The sequence below is a fragment of the Mirounga angustirostris genome, unplaced genomic scaffold (genome assembly GCF_029215605.1).
Source record: "Mirounga angustirostris isolate CCGP_5_RB_7025 unplaced genomic scaffold, mMirAng1.0.hap1 SCAF_15, whole genome shotgun sequence".
Classification (NCBI taxonomy): domain Eukaryota; kingdom Metazoa; phylum Chordata; class Mammalia; order Carnivora; family Phocidae; genus Mirounga; species Mirounga angustirostris.
The window spans coordinates 73,768,208-73,791,862 of NW_026991723.1; the positions used below are offsets into that span (position 1 = coordinate 73,768,208).

General features: G+C 43.3%; 2 protein-coding genes across 3 annotated transcripts; one reads left to right on the plus strand and one right to left on the minus strand.

Moving 5' to 3' along the window:
• The first annotated feature begins 3 nt into the window (after positions 1 to 3).
• PRPF4 (pre-mRNA splicing tri-snRNP complex factor PRPF4) lies at positions 4 to 18,241 on the plus strand. 2 transcript variants are annotated; one of them, XR_010407530.1, is made up of 15 exons: positions 4 to 177; positions 940 to 1,117; positions 3,877 to 4,063; positions 7,061 to 7,148; positions 7,549 to 7,628; positions 7,794 to 7,887; positions 8,565 to 8,659; positions 9,807 to 9,865; positions 10,821 to 10,944; positions 12,582 to 12,671; positions 16,064 to 16,186; positions 16,296 to 16,403; positions 16,504 to 16,622; positions 17,129 to 17,478; positions 17,619 to 18,241. XR_010407530.1 is itself a non-coding variant. In XM_045882961.2 (14 exons), the coding sequence occupies exons 1-14, from the start codon at positions 151 to 153 to the stop codon at positions 17,320 to 17,322; spliced, it is 1,566 nt and encodes a 521-aa protein (XP_045738917.1). In that variant the 5' UTR covers positions 4 to 150; the 3' UTR covers positions 17,323 to 18,241. The 2 variants fall into 2 exon arrangements, 1 of the variants encoding a protein (XP_045738917.1); XM_045882961.2 differs by having other exon boundaries at positions 17,129 to 18,241.
• Positions 18,242 to 21,764: 3,523 nt separating this feature from the next.
• On the minus strand, positions 21,765 to 23,120 carry RNF183 (ring finger protein 183). The gene has a single exon (XM_045882962.3). The coding sequence runs from the start codon at positions 22,419 to 22,421 to the stop codon at positions 21,765 to 21,767; it is 657 nt and encodes a 218-aa protein (XP_045738918.2). The 5' UTR covers positions 22,422 to 23,120.
• Positions 23,121 to 23,655: the final 535 nt, after the last annotated feature.

Sequence of the window (23,655 nt, forward strand, 5' to 3'; positions counted from 1 at the left end):
ACTCCCATCATGCTCCACGCCACCCAGGACGTTGCGTCGGCCCTCGGCCCACTTCCGGCCAGTGACGTAGTTCCGCTTTGCTGGGCGCGCGGTGGACGGTCTGAAACGTAGCTCGGCTTTCGCTGGGACTTCGCGGCTCGGGAGCTCAGCATGGCTACCTCACGAGGCTCCTCCACGGTACGGATCTCCGCTCACTCTGGCGAGGAACGCGGAAGGGGTTGGGGGACAAGCGGTTCCTGCGAGATGGGGCCGCTCGGGAACGGCCTAAGGTGGTGGAGGACTGAGGTGAAAGGCTGCGAGACTCGGTCCTGTCTTAGAGGAGCCGCGTTTTCCTGATCCCTAAGTGCGTTCCTGTGTTTTAGTTCATTTGCACCTCTCACTACAGCCCCAAACTGTAAATACCTCTTCCAACTGGTCCAAAAATGGAGCTCTGGAAGGGAGTAGTATCTTGGCTCAGATTTAGGTCTACGTCAGATTTCTTAATTGTAGTAAGGCCTCCTAACTTCATATATATTGCCTTACGTCTGAATACGTTTGAAACGTGTAGACCAACAACTAACTAGTCCCCCTCAGTATTGCGTTGGTTATTCGTGATCCTTGATGTTTCCCCTGTGATGAGCAGTAGCCCTGGAAGTTTCATAAAACCCAAGAAGAGATTGCAACGGAACGAGGTAAATATGTTCCAAAGCAAATCTTTGATAGAAAAATTACCAAGAGTAATTCACTAGTTTTACTAGCTTTTTCCTATCTGCAAAACCTAATTAAGAGACACACACGCCCCCGCCCCCAGTCAGTGGAGATATCTTAAATGATGACCAACTTGTCCTTTCCTTTGGGGAAGAAGTAGGATTGAAGCTCAGGATGAGCTCCATCCTTTGGGGAAGCCTAATAAATGACTAAGATTAAGCCTCAGGTTGATCCATGTCTTCGATTTATCAGGCAGCCAAAACTAAGGCACCTGATGACTTAGTTGCTCCTGTTGTGAAGAAACCACACATCTATTATGGAAGTTTGGAAGAGAAGGAGAGGGAGCGTCTGGCCAAAGGAGAGTCTGGGATTTTGGGAAAAGAAGGACTTAAAGCTGGAATTGAAGCAGGAAATATTAACATAACCTCTGGTAAGATGCAAATAGCGAGTCTCTCTTTATCTTTGTATTATACTCAGAAATTTCAATGAAACTTGGATTTATGTAAGGCCATCCTTTGCCTACACTGGTTAGCATCATCCAAAGAGCCTTTCTCTTAAAACCTTTTATACAATTTTTCTTCCATTGAATTGTTAGTAATCTTACCAGGAATTTATTCAGTGTGTATTTGGATTCAAGTTGATTCCATTTGTCTTCCAGAGATCTAGTATAGTTCTGGCATTGGTTTGAAGCTACTATGGTTTGTAACATTCTCTCCTTTTTAATTTTCTAATTTTTCACGCTAAATGAAATATCTGTTTTAAATCATAAAAGTAATATTTTTATTTTGAAAGAAATCAAAGTGTTAGGGCGCCTGGGTGGCTCAGTCGGTTAAGTGTCTGCCTTCAGCTCAGGTCATGATCTCGGGGCCTTGGGATCAAGCCCCACATTGGGCTCTCCGTTCATGAGGGAGTCTCCTTCTCCCTCTCACTCTCCCTCTGTGCACGTGTGTGCGTGCGCTCTCTCTCTCAAATAGATAAATAAATAAAATCTTAAAATCAAAGTGTAGAAATGTGTAAAGTAGAAAATCCTGTAATCCTTATTAATTGGCTCTATATCTTTCCAATTTAATAAAGCTGTAAAAATTTGTCATTTTTTTCACAAATGAAACATATACAAATTGTTTTATAACTTGCATTTTTCACTGATACACTGTTGGGGATAGCTTTCCACGTCAATAACTAATGGTCCTCTATATCTTTATTTATTTATTTAGAGAGAGAGCACGCAACCGCACATGTGCATGGGCGGGGAGGGGGAAACAGAGGGAGAGAGAGAACCCCATGCAAGCTCCACGCTCAGCATGGAGCCCAATGTGAGGCTCGATCTTGTGACCTGAGATCTTCTCTAAAGTTATACATGTTTGTCATAAGAAATTCAAACAGTACAGAGGGTAAAAAGTGAAGAGACTTTTCTACAGAAAGGACTTAAGTTTCTCATTGATCTTCCCACACATTTTCTTTTCTATATACATGCACTTTAATGACTTTTTTTAACTGTTCAGACTGTTTTAGGTTGCATCACCACTGTAATTCTCACTTTTTCATCAAAATCCTTGTATTCAGGGGCGCTTGGGTGGCTCAGTCAGTTAAGCATCTGACTCTTGATCTCAGCTCAGGTCTTGATGTCAGGGGTGTGAGTTCAAGACCCACGTTGGGCTCCACGCTGGGTGTGGAGCCTACTTAAAAAAAAAAAAAATCGGGGCGCCTGGGTTGCTCAGTCGTTAAGCATCCGCCTTCGGCTCAGGTCATGATCCCAGGATTCTGGGATCGAGCCTGCGGGGCTCTCTCCTCAGCGGGATGCCTACTTCTCCCTCTCCCACTCCCCCTGTTTGTGTTCCCTTTCTCGCTGTCTTCTGTCAAGTAAATAAATAAAATCCTAAAAAAAAATAAATAAAATTTAAAAATCCTTGTATTTAGTGTGGGTTTTAAAACTAATCGCTAGAGGGGGCGCCTGGGTGGCTCAGTCGGTTAAGCGACTGCCTTCAACTCAGGTCATGATCCCAGTGTTCTGGGATGGAGCCCCACATCAGGCTCTCTGCCAGCGGGAGCCTGCTTCTCCCTTTCCTTCTGTCTGCCGCTCCCCCTGCTTGTACTCTCTCTCTCTCTCTCTGTCAAATAAATAAAATCTTCAAAAAATATATTTAAAAAAATTTTAAAAACCTGCTAGATTATTCAGAAAGCCTTTAGTCAAGACATGGGTAGAACTGGAGGGGATTATGCTAAGTGAAATAAGTCAAGCAGAGAAAGACAATTACATGGTTTCACTCATGTGGAACATAAGGAATCACGGAGGACCACAGGGGAAGGGAGGGAAAACTGGGAAGAAATCAGAGGAGGAGACAAACCATGAGAGACTCTGGACTCTGGGAAACAAACTGAGGGTTACAGAAGGGAGGGGTGGGGGGACAGAGTAACCGGGTGATGGGAGGAGGGCAGGTGTTGTGATGAGCACTGGGTGTTATATGCAACTAATGAATCGTTTAACACTATATCAAAAACGATGTACTATATGTTGGCTAACTGAACATAAAAAAAAAGCCTATGATCAAGGGATAGCATTTTCATGGAAATTATCTCCAGTTTAGTAGTTACATTTGTAGATGTCCACAGACTGGGACTGTTTTAGAGAATAGCTTTGGCAAGTGTTAAAATAATGTGTCTATTTTATCTTCTGGATAGAAGGTGTCTACTTAATTCATTTGCTGAAGGTGCTTCATACTCTTTTTCATCTAAGTTATGTGTTTATATAGGTGTAAGGTTGTCAGAATAAGATGGCATGGGGGCACCTTCATGGCTCAGTCAGTTAAGCATCTGACTCTTGATTTTGGCTCAGATCATCATCTCAGGGTCATGGGATCTGAGCCCTGCATGGGGCTCCCCACTCAGTGGGGAGTCTGCTTCTCCGCTCTTCCCCCCACTCATACATGCACGCTCTCTCTTAAATAAATAAATAAAATCTTTAAAATAAAAAAATAAGTAAGATGGTGTGCAGTTTTCCTGCCTTTTAAAGCTATGTAATTTAGTTTTTTGTGTTTGGCACAATTTAATAAACTGAGAAACAGTAAACTCTGAAGTATATAATGGACTAGTTTCTAGAGGACATGCAGACTGGAATTATAAGAAATTACTTTTTCCCCTTATTTGAAGAAGATCTGGTGATTATGCTGATATTGCCTGTTCTTTTTATAGGAGAGGTGTTTGAAATTGAAGAGCACATCAGTGAACGACAGGCCGAAGTGTTAGCCGAGTTTGAGAGAAGAAAGCGAGCCCGGCAAATCAATGTTTCCACTGATGACTCAGAGGTCAAGGCTTGCCTTAGAGCCTTGGGAGAGCCCATCACACTTTTTGGAGAGGGTCCTGCTGAAAGAAGAGAAAGGTGTCCTTTCTAAATATTTGATCTCTTTTTTAATCACAAAGTTCTACTTTGAAATTTCTGTTGATACTTGTAGCTAAGACTTTAATGGAATGTCTCAGGTAATGTTAATAGAATATCTAAGTTGTTTTTATATAGTTTAGCCCATGATCTGAGTAGACCAATTTTTTACTCCACTACTAATTTTTCTTTATAAACTATGAATAGGGTGTTAACATGAGAACCCTCTCTCCCCAATATGGAATTGTGAGTTGAGTAAATATGTGTTGTCGAACTTTGAAAATTTAGACAACACACACGTTCCCCTTGTCAGTGTCATAAAACATAATGATAAGTATTTGGGGTTATTACCGAAAAGGGGCACTTTCCTCAGATGATACTCCTCTTGTGATTTTATGGTTTCAGAGTCTCTTAGTGACGGCTAATCATACACAGTGATGAGGACCTCCTTTGTCTTTCTGTCCACAGTCCCATCTCTCCCTTTCATCATTTTTTTCCTTATTTGCATAGTCTGCACATTTAATCACTTTAAAACCTCTACCATATCTCATGTCCATTAAGTAGAACCAGTAATGCTGGGCCTGTTTAAATTACAAGAAAAAAAAAACCACTGTACCAACCTAGTATCTTACAAACCCAGCCTGGCTGGCCACAAGGCTTGGGGAGGGTAGGAGAGGAGGGGGCACCCCTGGGCAGTGGCTGGGTGGCAGGAAGGGCTAAAGGACAGAAAGAAAAGGGGGCTCCCAGATGGGAGGGGACTGGTTGTCCTAATAGGGGTGGGGTGCAAAAGGTACTTCAGAAGAGTGGAACTTGGGGAGTGGACAGGTCAGTGCTTTCTCCACCAGAGCACAGTGTTGGAGGAGGTGCTCCATGCCACCGTCTGCCTAACCCTGGCAGTTGGAGAACAGTGACCCATGAGCCCTGGGCATGACGAGCCCCTCTGAGACATGAATGACAGCCTGCCCCTCCTGCCATGGTCCCCTTTTCCTTGAGGATCATCTACTCCTCACTTAGTGCACTGACTCTCTTCGGGCCCTTACCCCTCATTTGCTCTTCAGCCTGCTGCAAACTGACCACTGCCACATCGAAATTGCTCTTTATTAAGGTCACTAACTCCTCTTTACTAAGAATGGCCCTGTCAGCCACTCCCTCCTTGAAAACACTCCCTTTCATAAAACCAAGTCTAAATTTCACTCCTATTTCTCTGGCTAATTCTTCTGAGCCCCATTTTTCCCCTGCCCAACCTTTATATAAATTGTAGTTTTTGCCCTTATTCCGCACTCATCCTGGGCAATCAGATCCACTCCGATGGCATCATTTACTGTGTATATTCTGTTGACTCCCAGATCTCTGTGGCCTAGATATCCTGTAGGTACTTCAAACTGGACATGTCTAGATTGAACTCATCTGTTTCCCACCTTCTATTCTCCTTGCAAATAACACTACCATTCACAGGTTTCAGTTGCCTCACCTCCTTTGTAATCCATCAGCAAAATCTGTTTCTAGATTTGTACCGAAATGTACCTCCGGTGTGTCCTCTTTTCTCTGCCTTAATTGCTTTCACACCTAGATTGTTGTAATAGCCCCAAACACGTTGTGTTAATTGCTTGCTTAAAATCCATCAGTGTCTTCTTATTAAACATAGAGTAAAAAACTGTTGATCATGCTCTTCAACCTCTAATGTCACTCTTTCCCAATTTACTAGACTTAGTACCCTTAAGGGTCTTCCTGGAATAGTAAAACTCTTTTTCTGTTTTTTCCATTTAATTTTTTTCTCTTTTTGTTCCCCTCTCTTGCCTTTAAAGCCTTTTTATTCTTTTGGTTTCAGCATAAATACCACCTTCTCAAAGAAGACTTTTATCATCCCTGCTCAGTAGGGAGTCTGCTTCTCCCTCTCCCACTCCCCCTGCTTGTGTTCCCTCTCTCGCTGTGTCTCTTTCTCTCAAATAAATAAATCTTAAAAAAAAAAGAGACGATTCCTAAATAGTAGGTTGATTTCCCTACTTTTATTATTCCCTCTTCAATCCATTGTCTCTCTCTACTTCCCCAGGGTATCTTTCTCAAATGTAAACCCTCCTTACTACTACTACTACTCCTGACTACTCTTTATGACCTGGCCCCTACTTACATTTGCAGCCCTCTCTCTCACCAGCCCTTCTCTGGTGCTCCAGGCTCCAGCCACATTGAAATATTTGCGATTCCAAGCTCACCATGCTTTTCTTACTTTCAGACCTTTACATCTGTTGAACCCTCTGCTTCAGCTGTCCTTCTCCATTCTTGATCTATCAACCTTACTAAATGAGGACTCAGTTCAGGAAACACCTCCTCTGTGAAACCTTCCCTGGTCCTCCCTGCAAGCCTAGGTTAGGTATTTTTTTTATGTTCCCCCTTAGTGCCCAGTACATACCATTGTCATAATACTTAGTATAATGTATTGTGGTTCCCTGGTACTTTCTGTCCACCCACCTTCTCCACCGCCCTCCTCCCCTCTACCAGGATTATGCTAACTTGGGATCAAGAACTGCTTCTTAGTCATTTTCGTACACCTAGCACCTCAGTCAGTATCCGGCACATAGTGGCATTGAACAAAGATTGGCTGTATTCACAGACCAGGTGGTAGTAGTGTTGGGGCTAGTTGACTCTAAATTGAATAGGATAATTGCTTATAGTTCTAATTAGGGAATCTTCAAATAAGACTGAGTGAATGAAATCACACTGGAGGTGCACCTGGCTGGTTCAGTCAGAAGAGCATATGACTCTTGATCTTAGGGTTGTGAGTTCCAGCCTCACACTGAGTGTAGAGGTTACTTAAAAAAAAAAAAAAAAAAAGAAATTAAAAAAAATAAGAAATCACAGTGGGAGTTTAGGCATGACAACTTGACTCTTAAAGAAGGTTGCTTGGCGTTTAAATGGTGAGAGAATAGGACAAGCTTTCTCTTCTTAGACACACTTCACAGTCTAATCTCGACTCCATTTAAATTATAATCTTTTTTGTTACAGGTTAAGAAATATCCTCTCAGTGGTTGGTACTGATGCCTTAAAAAAGACCAAAAAAGATGATGAGAAATCTAAGAAGTCCAAAGAAGAGGTAAAATATGTCTTTGGTTTCACAGTATGAAAGTGAAGGAAATGAGGGGTGCTCTCATTTTCTTTTGCCAGGTTTTGCTTTGCCAGGGGGAAGGGAATGTGTTTGAGGATTCCACCATTCAGGAATAGTTGTTGGGAATAGTTTGTGGTTCCTATGTAGGTGTAAGTGGGTTTCCCATTCAGGAAAAAAAACATAGGGTTCCTGGTGTAACTTTTAACAAGGAACAGGAAGCCATCCAATAAGAGTTCATAAGAACAGTAGAAAGCACACATGGCTGATTTCATCCTATTACTGAACTATTTCACCTTTTTTTCTGGGCAGTTACAATAGAGAGTTGACAGCTATGAGAGGGGCAGGAATGCTTCAGACTTAACATTTCTGCTCTTAATTTCACTTTCAGTATCAGCAAACCTGGTACCATGAAGGACCAAACAGCCTGAAGGTCGCTAGACTATGGATTGCTAATTATTCACTGCCCAGGTAAAGAGAGCCTCTAGAAGGAGAAAGAAGCATATTTTTTCTTGTTTTCTCTCAAGGACTGAGGATCTGTTTTAGAAAGACTGGTTAAATGAAAATTGAGTATTAGGGATACTCTATGGACCTTTTTCTCAACCTGTTTGCTCATGGTAATCATCTGTGTCACAGGGCAATGAAACGCTTGGAAGAGGCTCGTCTCCATAAAGAGATTCCTGAGACAACCAGGACCTCCCAGATGCAAGAGCTGCACAAATCTCTCCGGGTAAGATGCTTTCAGTGATTGCCCAATATAGTAAGGGCTTTTAAATAGTCATTAGATTTCCTACTTTGGCCTGCCTCTTGGAAGGTAAAGGCAGCTATGATTATCCCTCCCTGCTTACACTTGCTGTTTGAGAAGAGCCATCATTTAGGGTGGCAGGAACCTACTGTGGTTGGTACTCAGCAGAGGCCTTTGGTTCTGCTTTTTAATTCCCTTTTAATATGTCAAAGCTGTACTTTAGCTCTCTCCGTGGCTTTCCTGTGTAAGTTGAGCTGACAGCAAAAGTAATGACACTACTAGTGTAAAAGACAGCATGCTGGAGTTCCATTCATGAACATAAGTGTCTCTTAACAACAAGAGAAGTATAGGGGCGCCTGGGTGGCTCAGTCGTTAAGCATCTGCCTTCGGCTCAGGTCATGATCCCAGGGTCCTGGGATCGAGCCCCGCATCGAGCTCCCTGCTCCGCGGGAAGCCTGCTTCTCCCTCTCCCACTCCCCCTGCTTGTGTTCCCTCTCTCGCTGTGTCTCTCTCTGTCAGATGAATAAATAAAATCTTTAAAAAAAAAAAAAAAACGAGAAGTATAGAAGAATCTTGGGGGGTGGGCTAAAACTAGAAAGTTGGGTCTTTTTGGGATTAGCCTATTAATGATTACTATTTGTCCCTTTTTTCCTTTTTTTAAGTCTTTGAATAATTTCTGCAGTCAGATTGGGGATGATCGGCCTATCTCCTACTGCCACTTTAGTCCTAATTCCAAAATGCTGGCCACAGCTTGTTGGTAAGTCCTGTTTTTACAGTGATATTTTTCCTAAGTGGAGGACAGGTTCAGGGTAAAAAGAAAAAACCAGCTTTTGTCTTAGATGCTCATTTCTGTGTCCTTTCTCTGGTTCTCATGATCGCACCAAACTAGAGATGCCAGTTATATTATACACCCGTTATATTATACAAGATAGTCTGCGCTTAGCAGTTCTTTCTATTCATAAGGGACCCCAGAGATCTATGACATGTCAGTCATGTTCTGGACACTAGCATTTTGGAGCAGATACATAGTTTATTGACTGACCAGTTTCCACACCTCAATACGGCTTTTCTTTTTTAGTTAGATAACCCAGACAAGATACTCTGTAAGCTTCAGTTTCCTTATCTGTAAAGTAGGGTGAGATAATGTTGTAAACCATTTTGCCTTAACAGTGCGTGGTATGTGGTTTAAGGACTCAGTAAGCATGAATTATTGTTTTTATCTTTTATTTTCTTTACTAGTTACCACCACATATGCAGAAAGCTCTTAGGATGTGATAACTTTGTTGTTTTGCTCTATTTAGTTATTTTTGTGGGACATGGCCATCTAGTGACAAGGGAAGCTTCTTTATGTTGTATGCACAGGAACTACTTGACTGGGTAGAAATTGAGATTGGGTCAGGAGAAAGCCAAGGACCTACTCAAATCCTTCCACCTCTGCAAGCCGTAGAAATGGTCGTTCCTACATATTTACCTCCCAGATCTCCTATAAGGATCATTTGAATTGTTAGATATAAAAGTAATTTGTTGGAAATTTTCTGAAATAAAAAGTCTTTTTAAAAAAATTTACTTTGTAAACAGAAAATGCTATTCCTATTTAAGGAGATAATATTATTCTTGGATAGTTTAATTCGTCCTACCTTCTTTCACCAATCAATCCAAACGTTAGGGAGAATAACAACTTGTACTATATTAACTGTAGTCCTGTAGAGGCATCTGGTTGCATGAGATGTGGGTGCAGCTTTCTTCTATAAACCATCAAATCGTAAGCCCTTTAGTTTTCTTTTTCTGTGTACCACTGTAAAGTTTATTGGGGTGAGAAGAGATTGTCCTTTAGGAATGTTATCAAGGTACCTTTTCCTTCCCAGACCAACCCTGGCTTAGATGCTTTCCTTTGTATTTGATAGGAGTGGGCTTTGCAAGCTCTGGTCTGTTCCTGATTGCAACCTCCTTCACACTCTCCGAGGTGAGTTAGAATCTTGTTTAAATCTCACTCGTGGGCAACCCTGTCGGGACTCCTCTCACCCTTGAGAGCTTTTTCTGTATCTTCACTTAATAAACTTCTGTTGCTTTACTCACAAACAAATAAATAATAAATCTCATTTTCCCAGTGTGAACCCTGTCAAACAGCAAAACTATACTAATCTGCCTGACACTCAGACCCAGTACACACAAGATTAATTCTTCTTCTTCTTTTTTTTTTTTTAAGATTTTATTTATTTGAGGGAGAGAGAGAAAGAGAGAGAGCACAAGCAGGGTGAAGGGCAGAGGGAGAAGCAGACTCCCTGCTGAGCAGGGAGCCTGATGCGGGACTTGATCCTGGAACTCCAGGATCATAACCTGAGCCAAAGGCAGACGCTTAACCAACTGAGCCACCCAGGTTGCCCCAACACAAGATTAATTCTTGATTCAAATTGTCTTGGTTTGGTTCTCACCACAAAGCTGGAAGACAGTGAGTTTATATACAAATCACTTTTCTCTCATGTCCAGCCCCATTCTGGCATTGTGCAATCTCTGAACCAAAAAAAGTAAAGGTGGTTTGTGTTTTGCTCTTTTTAATGTAATTAAAATTTTTTTTTTTTAAAGATTTTATTTATTCATGAGAGAGGGAGAGAGAGAAGCAGAGGGAGAAGCAGACTTCCCGCAGAGCAGGGAGCCCAATGCGGGACTCGATCCCAGGACTGGGATCATGACCTGAGCCGAAGGCAGACGCTTAACCATCTGAGCCACCCAGGCGCCCCTGTAATTTAAATATTAATTTAAAATAGCTCTTTTTTTTTTTAATAGTTCAGCAGTCACTTTAATACCCTATCTGTCCACATGTTCCCTAATATATATTGTGTTAATTCATCATAGTCTGTTTTGCACATAAATTGTAAGGGGTGGGAAACCTTTAACTTTGATTTCTTACACTCCTTCAGGCCATAACACAAATGTAGGAGCAATTGTATTCCATCCAAAATCCACTGTCTCCTTGGACCAGAAAGATGTCAATCTGGCCTCTTGTGCTGCAGATGGTTCTGTGAAGCTTTGGAGCCTTGACAGGTGAACATGACTCTTCTGCCCATACTGCGGTCACTAAAGAGTTGCTTGGTTGGTCCTTGGGACCTGAGAATCTGGCATCTAACCCCAGAGATGGTCTAAGAGTCAAGGGAACTTGGTGTGACCATAGAATGTAGGATTTCTTTCTTTGACCTTTTCTCGACAGAGGAGTTATGTTAGGTTTTTCTTATTTTTTAACTTTGGACCTTGATTTTTGCCTCTAACATAGTAGCCATTGTTTTCCCAGTCCAGTTATTCTGGAAAGATCTATTTACACTTCCTGTGCAATACACTGACTTGGAGAAAAGCCCTAGTTGGTAGATTGAGTAAAGATAATATTCTTGGCAGCACATTGGCTCCTAGCAAACGGCCACAGGGGAGAGGACAGTGAAGTTCTGAGGCAATATTGCTAAGGATGTGATGTCTCCTCCCAACAGCTTCCTCCTTTACCTAGAACATATTTTCCCATTACAGCAGTTTGGGGGTTTTTAATGTGTTTATGATTATTGTTTTCCAGGAAATTTGTGAAAGCTCTTTGTTGGCTAAAAGAAATCTAAATTCAGTTGCTTAGTTTTCTTTCTTTGGGAAAGCACATGCGACTTTTCTGCCAGGTTTTTGTACAGAGCTAATTAGCATCTGTACTCTTTGCCAGACAGGGTCTTACCTCTGAGCACAGCAAGTTTTAATTGGCTTTGGTATCACTTAGCAATATTTGTTCCCCTAGGACTTTGATTAGCTCTATGTATGCACATTGACAAAGTTCCCTTTTTAATTGCCCTCTTTAGGGTTCGTGTTTACTTCCTTTCACTGGTGTTTCAATTCTTTTTTCTGTGGTTGCTGGGGAGTAGAATTTATGGCCACCAAAGGAAACTAAGCCTCTATTTAGGAGTTCCTTTTTTCGTGTGCATCCTTCAACAAGCTAAAGTTTGAGATAAATTTATCTGTAATCCACTTGTACCAAAACTATTTGTTTGTTTTTTTAAAGATTTTATTTATTTATTTATTAGAGAGCGAGTGAGAGAGAAACAGCATGAGAGAGGAGAGGGTCAGAGGGAGAAGCAGGCTCCCCGCTGAGCCGGGAGCCCGATGTGGGACTCGATCCCAGGACCCTGGGATCATGACCTGAGCCGAAGGCAGTCGCTTAACCAACTGAGCCACCCAGGCACCCCGTACCAAAACTATTTGATTTCTGTAGCTTCACATCCCTATTAAAATATGTTTTCTTTCTAAATCTCAGCACTCCTTTGGTGTATATTTTGCTTGTCAGGCTGAATTATCTTTTATTTTTCTCTAATCCCAAATGATAATAGCATTAAGCATTGATTAACATACTGAATTGAGATATAGCAAGATAGTGTGTATTGAAGTGCTGTGGGCAGTTTTGCCCTGTGAGCACATGAAATAGTCCCAAATCTTTTAAGACTTTGGAAGGCAGCTGTGCTCACCAGTATATCACCAACGCTCTTTTAAGACTTTGGGAAGTAACAAATTGTTAACCCTGCATTTTTAACAGTGAGTTTAGTTAGGATTTGGCCTTTTAAATCCTACAGAACGGGTGCATTTGTCACAATAGTTAATAAATTCAATGAATATTTATGACTATAAAATAGTTTACTCCTTTCTATTTGGTTCTTTTTCAGTGATGAACCAGTGGCGGATATTGAAGGCCATACAGTGCGTGTGGCCCGTGTAATGTGGCATCCATCGGGGCGTTTCTTGGGCACCACCTGGTAAGCCATCCTCTTATTGTTCTATCCATACAGGCCTGTGGCATCTTGTTAACCCCTTATGACTGACGGCCAAGGAAATTTTAAGAACAGAGATCTTCAAGTAGGATTTTCTTGGGCTGCAATGAATCAGAATCAGAAGAGAGTATATGATAAAGTTTGGGCCAACTGTATTTGCTTTTAAACTGCAGTTAATCTGAAATTTCAGTTACTAATTGCCAGAAAACTAGAATTTTCACTCTTCTCTTTCTTGACCAATACTAGTGGTGTTTTGTGCTTTTTTTGGTTTTTGTTTTTTTCCACCACACATTGTATTTTAATCTCTCTGCTTACAAGTTGGTCTCCCTTTCTGGGGCACCTGGCTGGTTCATTCAATAGAGCCTGCAGCTCTTGATCTTGGGGTTGTTAAGTTCAAGGCCCACCTTGGGTGTAGAGATTACTTAAAAATAAAATCTTTAAAAAAATTAAAAAACAAATCGGTCTCCCCTTCCGGTTCTGTAAGCTCATTAAGGCCAGAAGCTGTTAAAGATTTTTTTTTTTTTTGGTAAAAGATTTTATTTATTTATTTGAGAGAAGAGAGCACAAGCAAGGGGAGAGGCAGAGGGAGAGTGAGAAGCAGACTCCCCACTGAGCAGGGAGCCTGACCTGGGGCTTGATCCCAGGACACTGGGATCATGACCTGAGCCGAAGGCAGACTCTTAAAAGAACTGAGCCCCCCAGTGCCCCAAGAATTTTTTTTTTTTAAGATTGTATTTATTTGAGAGAGCGCAGGTGGGGGAAGGAGCAGAGGGAGAGGGACAAGCAGACTTCCCGCTGAGTGCAGAGCCCAATGCGGGGCCTGATCTCAAGACCCTGAGATCATCAACTGAGCGGGAACCAAGAGTCAGATGCTTATCTGACTGAGCCACGTAGGCACCCTGTTAAAGAACTCTTTAACTGAGATATAATTTACATGCAGTGGAATAGATTTCAGTGTACAATTCAAATGCATACACTCATAACCCACATCCCTATCAATAGAATATTTCCATCACCCTGGAATGTTCCGTCATGCCCCTTCACAGGGGACTCCCCCTTCCAAAGCAACCACTGATATGATTTCTATCACTGTAAATTAATTCTGTCTGTTCATACTGTGTGAACTTGTTTGTGCCTAACTTCTTTTGCTCAGCATAATGTTTTTAAGATTCATTCAGGGGCACCTGGGTGGCTCAGTCGGTTGAGCATCTGACTCTTCCTTTTGGCTCAGGTCATGATCTCAGGGTCATGAGACTGAGCCCCTGCATCGGGCTCCATGCCGGACGTGGAGCCTGCCTGAGATTCTCTAACACTCTCTCTCTTTCCCCCTCTCTCTGAAAGGAAAAAAAAAAAAGGTTCATTTATGTTGTTGCATGTATCAGTAGTTCTTTTTTATTGCTGAGTATTCAGTTGTATGGCTCTGCCACAGCTTATCCATTCTCCTTTGATAGACATTTGGGCTGTTTCCAGGTTTGGGTCAGTCAGAATAAAGGTGCTATAAATACTCTTGCACAATGCTTTTATTTTATTTTTTTTAAAGATTATTTATTTATTTGACAGAGACACAGCAAGAGAGGGAACACAAGCAGGGAGAGTGGGAGAGGAGAAGCAGGCTTCCCGCAGAGCAGGGAGCCTGATGCGGGGCTTGATCCCAGGACCCTGGGATCATGACCTGAGCCGAAGGCAGACGCTTAACGACCAAGCCACCCAGGCGCCCCTTGTACAGTGCTTTTTGCAGACATGTTTTTCTTTACTTTCTCTTGAATGAATACCCAGGAATGCAGTTGCTAGGTCATAGAGTAAATGTATTTTTAACTTTTTTAAAACTTCCATATGGTTTTTCAGATTGGTTGTAAGTTTTACATTCCCAGAATTCTGCTTGCTTCACATCCATGCCAGCATTTGATGGTGTCAGTTTTATCATTCTGCCTATTCTATCAAGTGCATGGTGAAATTTCATAGTTTCAATTTTTATTACTCTTATGACTCTCTTGGTATTGAGTATTTTATCCTCTGCTTATTGACCATTGACCATTTGTAAATCCTCTTTTGTGCGGTGTCCGGATGCTTTACCTATTTTTTTTAATTGAGGTTTTTTTTTTTTTCCTTTATTCTCACACACAGTTCTACCACCATGTATTTATTTGTTTATTTATTTGAGGTTTATTGAGGTGGGTTTTTTTGTTTGTTTTTATTTCAGGGATGCCTAGGTGGCTCAGTCAGTTGAGCATCTGACTCTTGATTTTAGCTCAGGTCATGATCTCAGGGTCGTGAGATTGAGCCCCATAACGGGCTCCATGCTCAGCGTGGAGTTTGCTGAAGATTCTTTCCCTGGGCCCCTGGGCAGTGCAGTCGGTTGAATGTCCGACTCTTGGTTTTGGCTCAGGTCATGATCTTGGGGTTATGGGATTGAGCCCCAAGTCAGGCTCATGGAGGAGTCTGCTGGAGTTTATCTCTCCCTCTCCTGCTGTGTTCTCTCTCTCTTTCAAATAAATCTTTAAAAAAAAAAAAAAAAAAGATTCTCTCCCTCCCCCCCATACTTTTTCCTCTTTAAATAAGTAAATAAATAAAATGTAAGTTTTATTTAAGTAATCTCTACACCCAACATGGAGCTCAAACTCATGACCATGAGATCAGCCTCATGCTCCACCAGCTGAGCCAGCCAGGCGTCCCTCTACCACCGATTATTGAAGAGACTTCGTTTTCCCTGTTGAAATTGCTTTAGTGGCCTCATTAAAAATAATTTGACCAAAAATGTGTGGGTCTCTTCCTATACTCTCTTCATCTGTTGCATTAATCTATTTGCTCATGACTGATTTTTGTATCCCCAACATCCAATTTGAAGGCCCAACAAATACTCAGTGAGTGAAAGGACTTAACAGTGGAATTGAGAAAGAAAGAAGGCAACAGTCTCTGCTGGCCCATTCTGAGAGAACTGTATTCTTAAAATAGCCACTGAAATAAATTTATAGGAAGTCCATGGTTTTCCAGGTAGCACTCAAGACAGATATGCTTAGTTGTTGAGGTATTTTTTTATGCCAGAAAAGAATTTGATAGTATGGTTGTATGAATAGTTTCAGAAGCATAATTTTTTTTAAAAGATTGTATTTATTTATTTGACAGAGTGAGCACAAGCAGGGGGAGCGGCAGGGAGAGGGAGAGGGAGAAGCAAGCTCCCCTTGGAGCGGGGAGCCCGATGCAGGGCTCAATCCAGGGACCCTGGGATCATGACCTGAGTTGAAGGCAGACACTTAATCGGCTGAGCCACCCAGGCGCCTCATCAGAAGCATAATACAAGCTACAAGTGTTTATAGTACTTTACACATTGTAGGAACTGAATATCTGCTGGCTAATTGTTGGTTTGATTTTTTTTGTAGCTATGACCGCTCATGGCGCTTATGGGATTTGGAGGCTCAAGAGGAGATCCTGCATCAGGAAGGCCACAGCATGGGTGTGTATGACATTGCCTTCCATCAAGATGGCTCTTTGGCTGGCACTGGGTAAGCCTTCTTCCACCTAGCCAGGGGCAGCTCAGTAGTTCACCTGTTATGTATCCCTGCTTCCAGGAGAAATGGATTCAGAATGTTCATTTATAAATTACTTTGTCAGGGGACTGGATGCATTTGGTCGTGTTTGGGACCTGCGCACAGGACGGTGTATCATGTTCTTAGAAGGCCACCTGAAGGAAATCTATGGAATAAATTTCTCCCCCAATGGGTAAAATGAACTCATTGATTAAGGGGTGGGAAGGGTTATTGGTCAGAGATAAAAAGAATATATCTTTGTTTCTAATTTGGACACTATATCTGATCCACAGGTACCACATTGCAACTGGCAGTGGTGACAACACGTGCAAAGTGTGGGACCTTCGACAACGGCGTTGTGTCTATACCATCCCTGCCCATCAGAACTTAGTGACTGGTGTCAAGTTTGAGCGTAAGCTTTCCTCCTGTTTTGCCTAATCACAGGACAGATAGATTGAACTTCCATGGAATGCAGGCCAGGCTTTAGGTTAACTTACAAGTGGAACAAGAGAGAATTTGGTCTCTGTTGAAAAAGGAGCACATTATAAGTTCTTTCCCTCTACCATATTTTCACATAGAGCTATGGCACAGCATGCTTCTTGTTTTAGGAAGTAAAGAAGACTTCCATAAGTGCTTTTTTCTCCTGAAAGTTGTAAGCACTGAATCCTTAATGTTATTCTAAAAAAACTGTCAGGGAAAGAGCCAGAAGACCTTAATAATGTTATTCGTTTCCCTAAGCGTGTAGTCCCTTTTTCCTGGAGGTCTCGTAGGAATGTAGATGGGAATATTGGGCTTTTCCAAATGGAGAAATATCTTCTTTTTTGAAATCATATATTCTAGCAGATTTTTGTGCTTTCATTTTCTTTCCTCTTTTGATACTTGAATTCCTCAAGCAGCTCCCCTTCTTTTCTCTTAAAGCTATCCATGGGAATTTCTTGCTCACTGGTGCTTATGATAACACCGCCAAGATCTGGACCCACCCAGGCTGGTCACCACTGAAGACTCTGGCTGGCCATGAAGGCAAAGTGATGGGCCTAGACATTTCTTCCGATGGGCAGCTCATAGCCACTTGCTCATATGACAGGACCTTCAAGCTCTGGATGGCTGAATAGGCAGGGCCATGGAAAAAGGACTCTAACCTCAAGCTCTTCCGTAAGAGCCATTTTCAAAAGAAAGGAATTGATATGTTTCGTTCTGTCATGTTTTTTGCCAATTACCATGTATAGACCCTCAAAAGAATTGGATTTCCATGTCAGCTTCCACTCCAGGTAGGCAGCCCAGTCTCTTGGTGTTGATGAACCCCTTTTGTAGTTGAAATTTTTATTTTCATCTTCAAGCCCTGCCACGGACTGTGTAGACATTGTTTTTATTAATCTTTTGTTTGAATGCCCTGTTGCCTCCTTCACAGCACTCAGGATTGTGACTGGCTCCATTTTTACTTTTGAAACTTGGCTTTCCATTACGTGGTACGTGCTTCAGGACTGCATGTGACCCACAGAGCAAGCAGCTGCACTATAGTCTGGAAGCCCTCGAGTAAAGAGGCACTTCTCACCACACACCTGGTTAACCAGTGCCTTGACAGTGCGAACCTTTCCTCTGCCTTTAGAACAGGAGATGAAGAGGTAGACTACAGCTATGCTCAGGGTTATGCAGTAAAGAAGATTTTACCTCTTCCTGTTGAGTTTGCTTGGAATGCTAACTGCATCAGGAAGCTCAGAACTGAACGTTTGCCCTGTCTGAAAATGTCTTCCATTTTGCTTTGAAGTTTGGCATCCTTTGTGTTACCCCAAAGCTAGGCCATTGTGTCAAGAGGCAATGAAATTTCTAGAAAGCAAACATGAAGTCTCTGTTGTGCCACGTCCTTTGTATTGGTTATTAAGAGGATGTACCTTTCATGGCAGGGTAACCGGGAAAAATCCCTCATGGGTATTCGTCAACGTCAACTTTCTTTTTTTCTTTATTACGCACTTGCTACAGAGTAAAATCCTATTATAAAAAAAATGTCCTTTAAAGACTTACTTTGTATAGTTAGACATTTTCTGAATCCCAGCCATTGGTCCATAGAGGTTCCTGCCCCCTTTTTTTTGTTTGAGATATAACGGTTGATACCAGATATGGCTTATTCCAGTTTTTCTTTTCTTAATAAGCACTCCGCTAATAGGTTTTTGGTTTGTTTTTTTTTTTTTTTTGTAGAGACTACTGCCTTGTGGGCCAGACTATTGGCAAACTGGGTCTGGACTCTGTAATTCATACTCATTGGCCGTGCAGCAGTCACCTTCATCTCTTTCCACCCAAAATACACAACCACTGAACATGAAGTACACAGTAAATTCTGACAAAAATACAGGAATTTGGAAGAAGAAAGGATTGCATATAGAGAAGTGGAGAAGGGCTTATATGATGGCTTTTCCTTGAATGTTCAAAACACTTCATTTGCTGATCCAGAGAGGCTGACAGTGGCTTTGTCTAATAACTATCCTGCAAACTATGAATGTGTGATAATATAGCTAAACTCTTTTGTCTAATTTTAATTATAACCAAATAGTTGCATATTTTGAGTCCCGGTTAAGCTTCTGAATTATCGGCTCTGCCCCCTGTTGGGCATTTGGCACTTCGTTATTGTTTAAGTATTAATGGGTTTTATTTCCTCCATAGTTAGCCGTGAAAAATAATTTTTCATTACTAACTTTTGTAGTATGTGTAAAGTAATAGTTAACATTAGTGTATTAGCATGCAATCTGCATATAGTGTATTAACAAAGGTTTTAAGTTTGTCAAGTTTACATTTTACTAGTAGTTCCGTTAAACTTTTTTTTTTTTTTTTTGTGGTTGTTCCAAGAGATTTAGAGGTAGCAATCAGGTGAACACATTTCATGTAAGCTTTTGGCAAAACAGTTCCCTTGTGAAATATACATTATTTCATTGTAAGGAGGCAGTTAGCTGAGAAGCATAAACCAAATACAGCATTTCATAATAATAGTGAGAATCAGAGCCACCACTTAAAAGGACACTTCCTGCCTACAGACTTTGCCAGGCATGTTCAGACACTTCATCTAATCCTCCCAGTCTTCTGAGTTAAGTCGTATTCCCTTTTTACAGACAAAATCGAAGCTCAGAGAAGTTAAGTAACTTGCTCAGGGCTACCCTGTCAGTGAGTGATGGAGCCTGGTCTGTCTGTGTGTCTGTGACCTTAGGAAGAGATTTCATAGGGATTTACTGAGTATGTTGGCAGCACTGGCCAGACAGAATGACCAGTCCAGCCAGTGTGGCCTGTTTCCCATACAAAGCCAGAGCTTTTTAGCCCCTCTGCCTGTGACCCCTCCCTTGTGATGAGTCTGCATCTCAGTCTGACTTCATGCCAGAGGGGGTCCCGGGACTTCACCACCTCTACCCCATGAACTAGTAAGGCGCCTGTACGGTCACTCAGCAGGAAACTTCGCATCTTGGGATGGATGTTTTGTTGTGTGGAACTGTCCTAAGCATTGCAGCATGTCTCACCATCCCTGACCTGTAGAGTACTAAAAGCCAGAAGCACAACCCACCCCTTACACCGGAATACCAAAGATGCTTCCAGACATTTCTGCATGCCCCCAGGTTAGAACTACTGAAGGTGAAAATAGAAGACACCCTACTGTTGAGCATATCCTGCCCTACCCCCAAAAAAACTCAAACCTGTATCTTTCCTTATTTGGATGGTATACTAGCCACTCCAAGAGCCACTCCTCAATTCTACTTGGACTAAAAGGCCCCCACCACTTACTGGCTGGTGAGCTGGAACGAGACAGCAAAACCTGTGGAGCCTCAGGTTCACCTGCAGAACACGGATGAAATTTCCTTAACTCAAAGCAGTATGCTCTAGTGCAGCGGCAGGTGTTTCTTCCTGAGCTTCCCCCGGCTCCTCTCCCTCTCCTCATGGCCCAGAGAACATGGGGAGATCATTGCCTAATTTACTTGCCATGATGTTAAGGAGCAAGGATGTGTAAAGAAATGGAAGTCAACAGGGAGAGTTTGAGTCCCAGCTTTAGTGTAATTATCTTCGATGGCGCAAATGGAGAGGTAGGTGTCAGTCCCCTGGCGAGATACATAGGGTGGCATTCCAGTTTTGTAATGGAGAATTTTCTTCACGTTGGTGCTTAACACCATTTGGTCTTAAGAAACATGAAATATAGGTCTTGGCTATTTTGGAATATTTTGTACATTAAGATCCCTTAAGAATTTATAGAAGCTAGTTCCGTTAAGCACAAAATTTTTAAAACAAATAAAACCAACTCCCGTTTCTGACCTCTGAAAGTTTATTCCACAAATCAAGATCCTTTCATCATTCTGATGGTGTTTTAACCACCGTGGGCCACAGGGCAGTATTAAAACTGGGGAAGCAGAAGGGGTTTTAGACAGTGCAGAGGTAGCAACTTGTAGCCGAACAGCTGAAGCATCTAGTTTGCCTTGGTTCTAAGATTCTGTCTTGTAAAATGAAGACCAGGGTCCCCTGTCTGCATGGCCTGGGATGGAAGCTAAGGCTTTTCCTCTGTCCAGGGCTTCTGCTTTATCTCTCAAGGTCAGACAGAATTCCATTGCCTGGAGGAGGGGAGTTGACTCTACCCAACATCCAGGCTTACTTGAGGCCTCTGCACCTACGTACACCTTTTCTCCAAATCTCAGATTTCTTTTGATTTGACTGACCCTGGTTTCTTTGCACCTTTAAACTTTTATATTCTCAACACTCCATAAACCACATACTGACAAGAGGTTGTCTTGTACAAGAAGCAGCCCTCCTTGCTGGTAAAGGCTCTCTGTCACCCATGGATAATCCCACCCTTCTCTTCCCCTAGTTCTGACATAATGTGGGCCAAGTAAGTGGTGGTAGAATGAGTAAGTGCATGAATTCATGAATGCACACCATTTTTTCCTGGGACTGGTGGCAAGACTTCCAAAGAGAAAACAAAGAAGGTATGCACATTTGCTCACGGAATTGAAGCTCACTTCGCAAAATTTTAGCAACACCTATTAAAAAGAGCAGCTCAAATGTGAACCGAGTTCGAAGCAACTCCATTGAGAAACGCAACTTTCTCTTGGGCTAGTCGGGCTCCTGGATACCGTGGTTCAGCCCTTTGGCACAATTTGTTCCGTAGCCCTATAATCAAAGATCTGCTTCTCTGCCCTTCTTGGCCCCGTGGCTCACACCTAGAGGTCTCTTCACATCTTTTCCCAGCCTTTTAGCTTTCAGAGGTTCTCATCATAGTAGGGATCTGTTTGCAGAAGCAAACACGTGGACTAACTGATAGACTAAAAATGAACAATACTACAAAGGAAGACAACCCCAAATGAGGCTGTGCAGTCCCCATCCCCAGCAGCAGTCAAGAAAGGCTTAGATCCAGGGCTCTTGGGTGGCTCAGTCAGTTAAGTGTGTGACTCTCGATTGCTCAGGTCTTGATCACGGGGTTGTGAGTTCAGGTCCCATGTTGGGCTCCACGCTGGGCATGGAGCCTACTTCAAATAATAAGAATTAAAAAAAAAAATTTTTTTTAAAGGCTTGGTTCCTTGTCCAGAAACAGTGCTCACCCCACACCCCAAAGGAATTGCTTGGTCCAAAAGATGGAGAAGATGAGCAACAGAGTGACACTGAGGATAACAGCCATCAGGTAAGAAAAGATCCGGAACTGAGGGTTGCGGAAACACTCCCTCAGAGAGTAGTGGCTGGGGATGGGAATGGGCAGAGACCTGGTGGTAGGGCCCATGTCCTGGGGGGGCCCCGTTTGGCTCCCGGGCTCAGGGCCTAGGTGCAGCGTATAGACCCGGGGCTGGCGCAGGAAGTAGCGGCTCTTGGGCTGGTCCTTGAGACAGAGCTGGTGGCCTTCCAGGATGACGTGGTGGGGCTCCAGGCGAAGCAGGGTGAGCATGGCGGTATCTGTGGGCAAGTCGGTGACCGGCTGCCCAGAGGCCAGCACAGTGGGCTGGCGACAGAGTGGGCACAGCAACTGGCGCCGGGCTGGAGTTACCAGGCTGAGGTGGGCCAGGCACTCCACACAGAAGGAGTGACAACAGTCCAGCACTTTGGGAGTGTGAAATGTGTTGTTGAAGGGGTTCCAGCAGACAGGGCACTCAGGCTCCCGGCCCTGCCGCTCCGCCATCCTCAGATGAGACACCGGGAGGCCTGGCAGGAATGTCCTGGCAGAAGGGGAAAAGGAGCAAAGGGATAACCCGTTGAGCTCCATCCTTGTGCTTGGTCCTAGACTAAGGGTTCTGTGCCTTGTCAAAACATACTGTCACCCATATTTCACAGATGAAAAACTTAGATTCAAAAGATGAAGCAACTTGTTCCAGATCACCAAGTTCCTAAGCTGTAGAGTTAAGTCTGGTGCTCCTGCAGCATCCCCCCTATCAGGGCAAAGGCCTGAGTCACCCCACCATTAATGAACTGGCACTGGAGGGGACTGTACCCCCACTTGGGAAGTGGAAAAAAAAATGCTCCTGCTCCATGCGACTGCCCTTGACTTCTCAGACTCCAGGGAGAGGGAGGGGAGCCAGCCCATCAGTGGTTTGTGCTATAAGACAAATACCTCCTTCTCTGCTGCCTCAAGTCCCTGACTAATGCAGAGATGGCCTTTGTGAATTCCCTGGTCTGTCCCTCCTCTGGGACAAATGCCAGGCCCTCTTTCCCTCCTCCCATTGGGCTATAGGGCCAACCCTCCAGAGCTCATTTGCCCAGTCTTTGTGCAGGGCACTTCACTGGCTTGGCAAGGCTTTTCTCCTTGACCTGGAAGCTTAGAGAGGCTCTCCTGCCCAGGTCCCCAGGTCAGCCCTTCCAGAACCTCCCAATATTTGGCCTCCCCTGGCTCCTCCTCCCTCCCTTTGTCCCCGGAAACCCCAGGGCACTCACCTGGGCTTCCTTGGTACTAGGGTGGTCAGGCAGACTACCTGAAGGACCCGAGGCTCCAGTCTCTCCCTCTCCTGAATCCACACAGCTTCTCTCCACCAGCCATCAGCCCCGGGGCCTGTCTCCATGGCAGCACACACAGAGCACCTGGAGCTGCCAGGTGGCCCGGTCTGCAGCCTCTTGAGCACACCTGCCTGCTGCACAGGCCACAGAGCTGCCTGGGTGGCAGGGGGTGGGGAGGTGGGGGACCAGAGTTCCCCCAGGGTGTGGCAAACAACCAACCATGGAAGCCAAACATCTGCAAGATTGTGGGCGGTCTCTTCAAGACCTGGGATCCATGGCCTAGGAAGGTGGTAGGGGTGGCAATTTCCTTTTTCTAGATTGTGGAGGGGGTAAGTGAGCCTCTGGGCATCTCTCCTGGGCCCTCATTTCTAAGATGGCTAAAACCTCCTTCTAACACAAAGGGGCGGTCCACCCTGCACTTCAATTGCTGTGAAGTTTTTCTGCTACACAGCCTAAAATCTCTGCACCGCAGACTCAGCAAATTTGTTTATTTTTAAGTGACATCTACA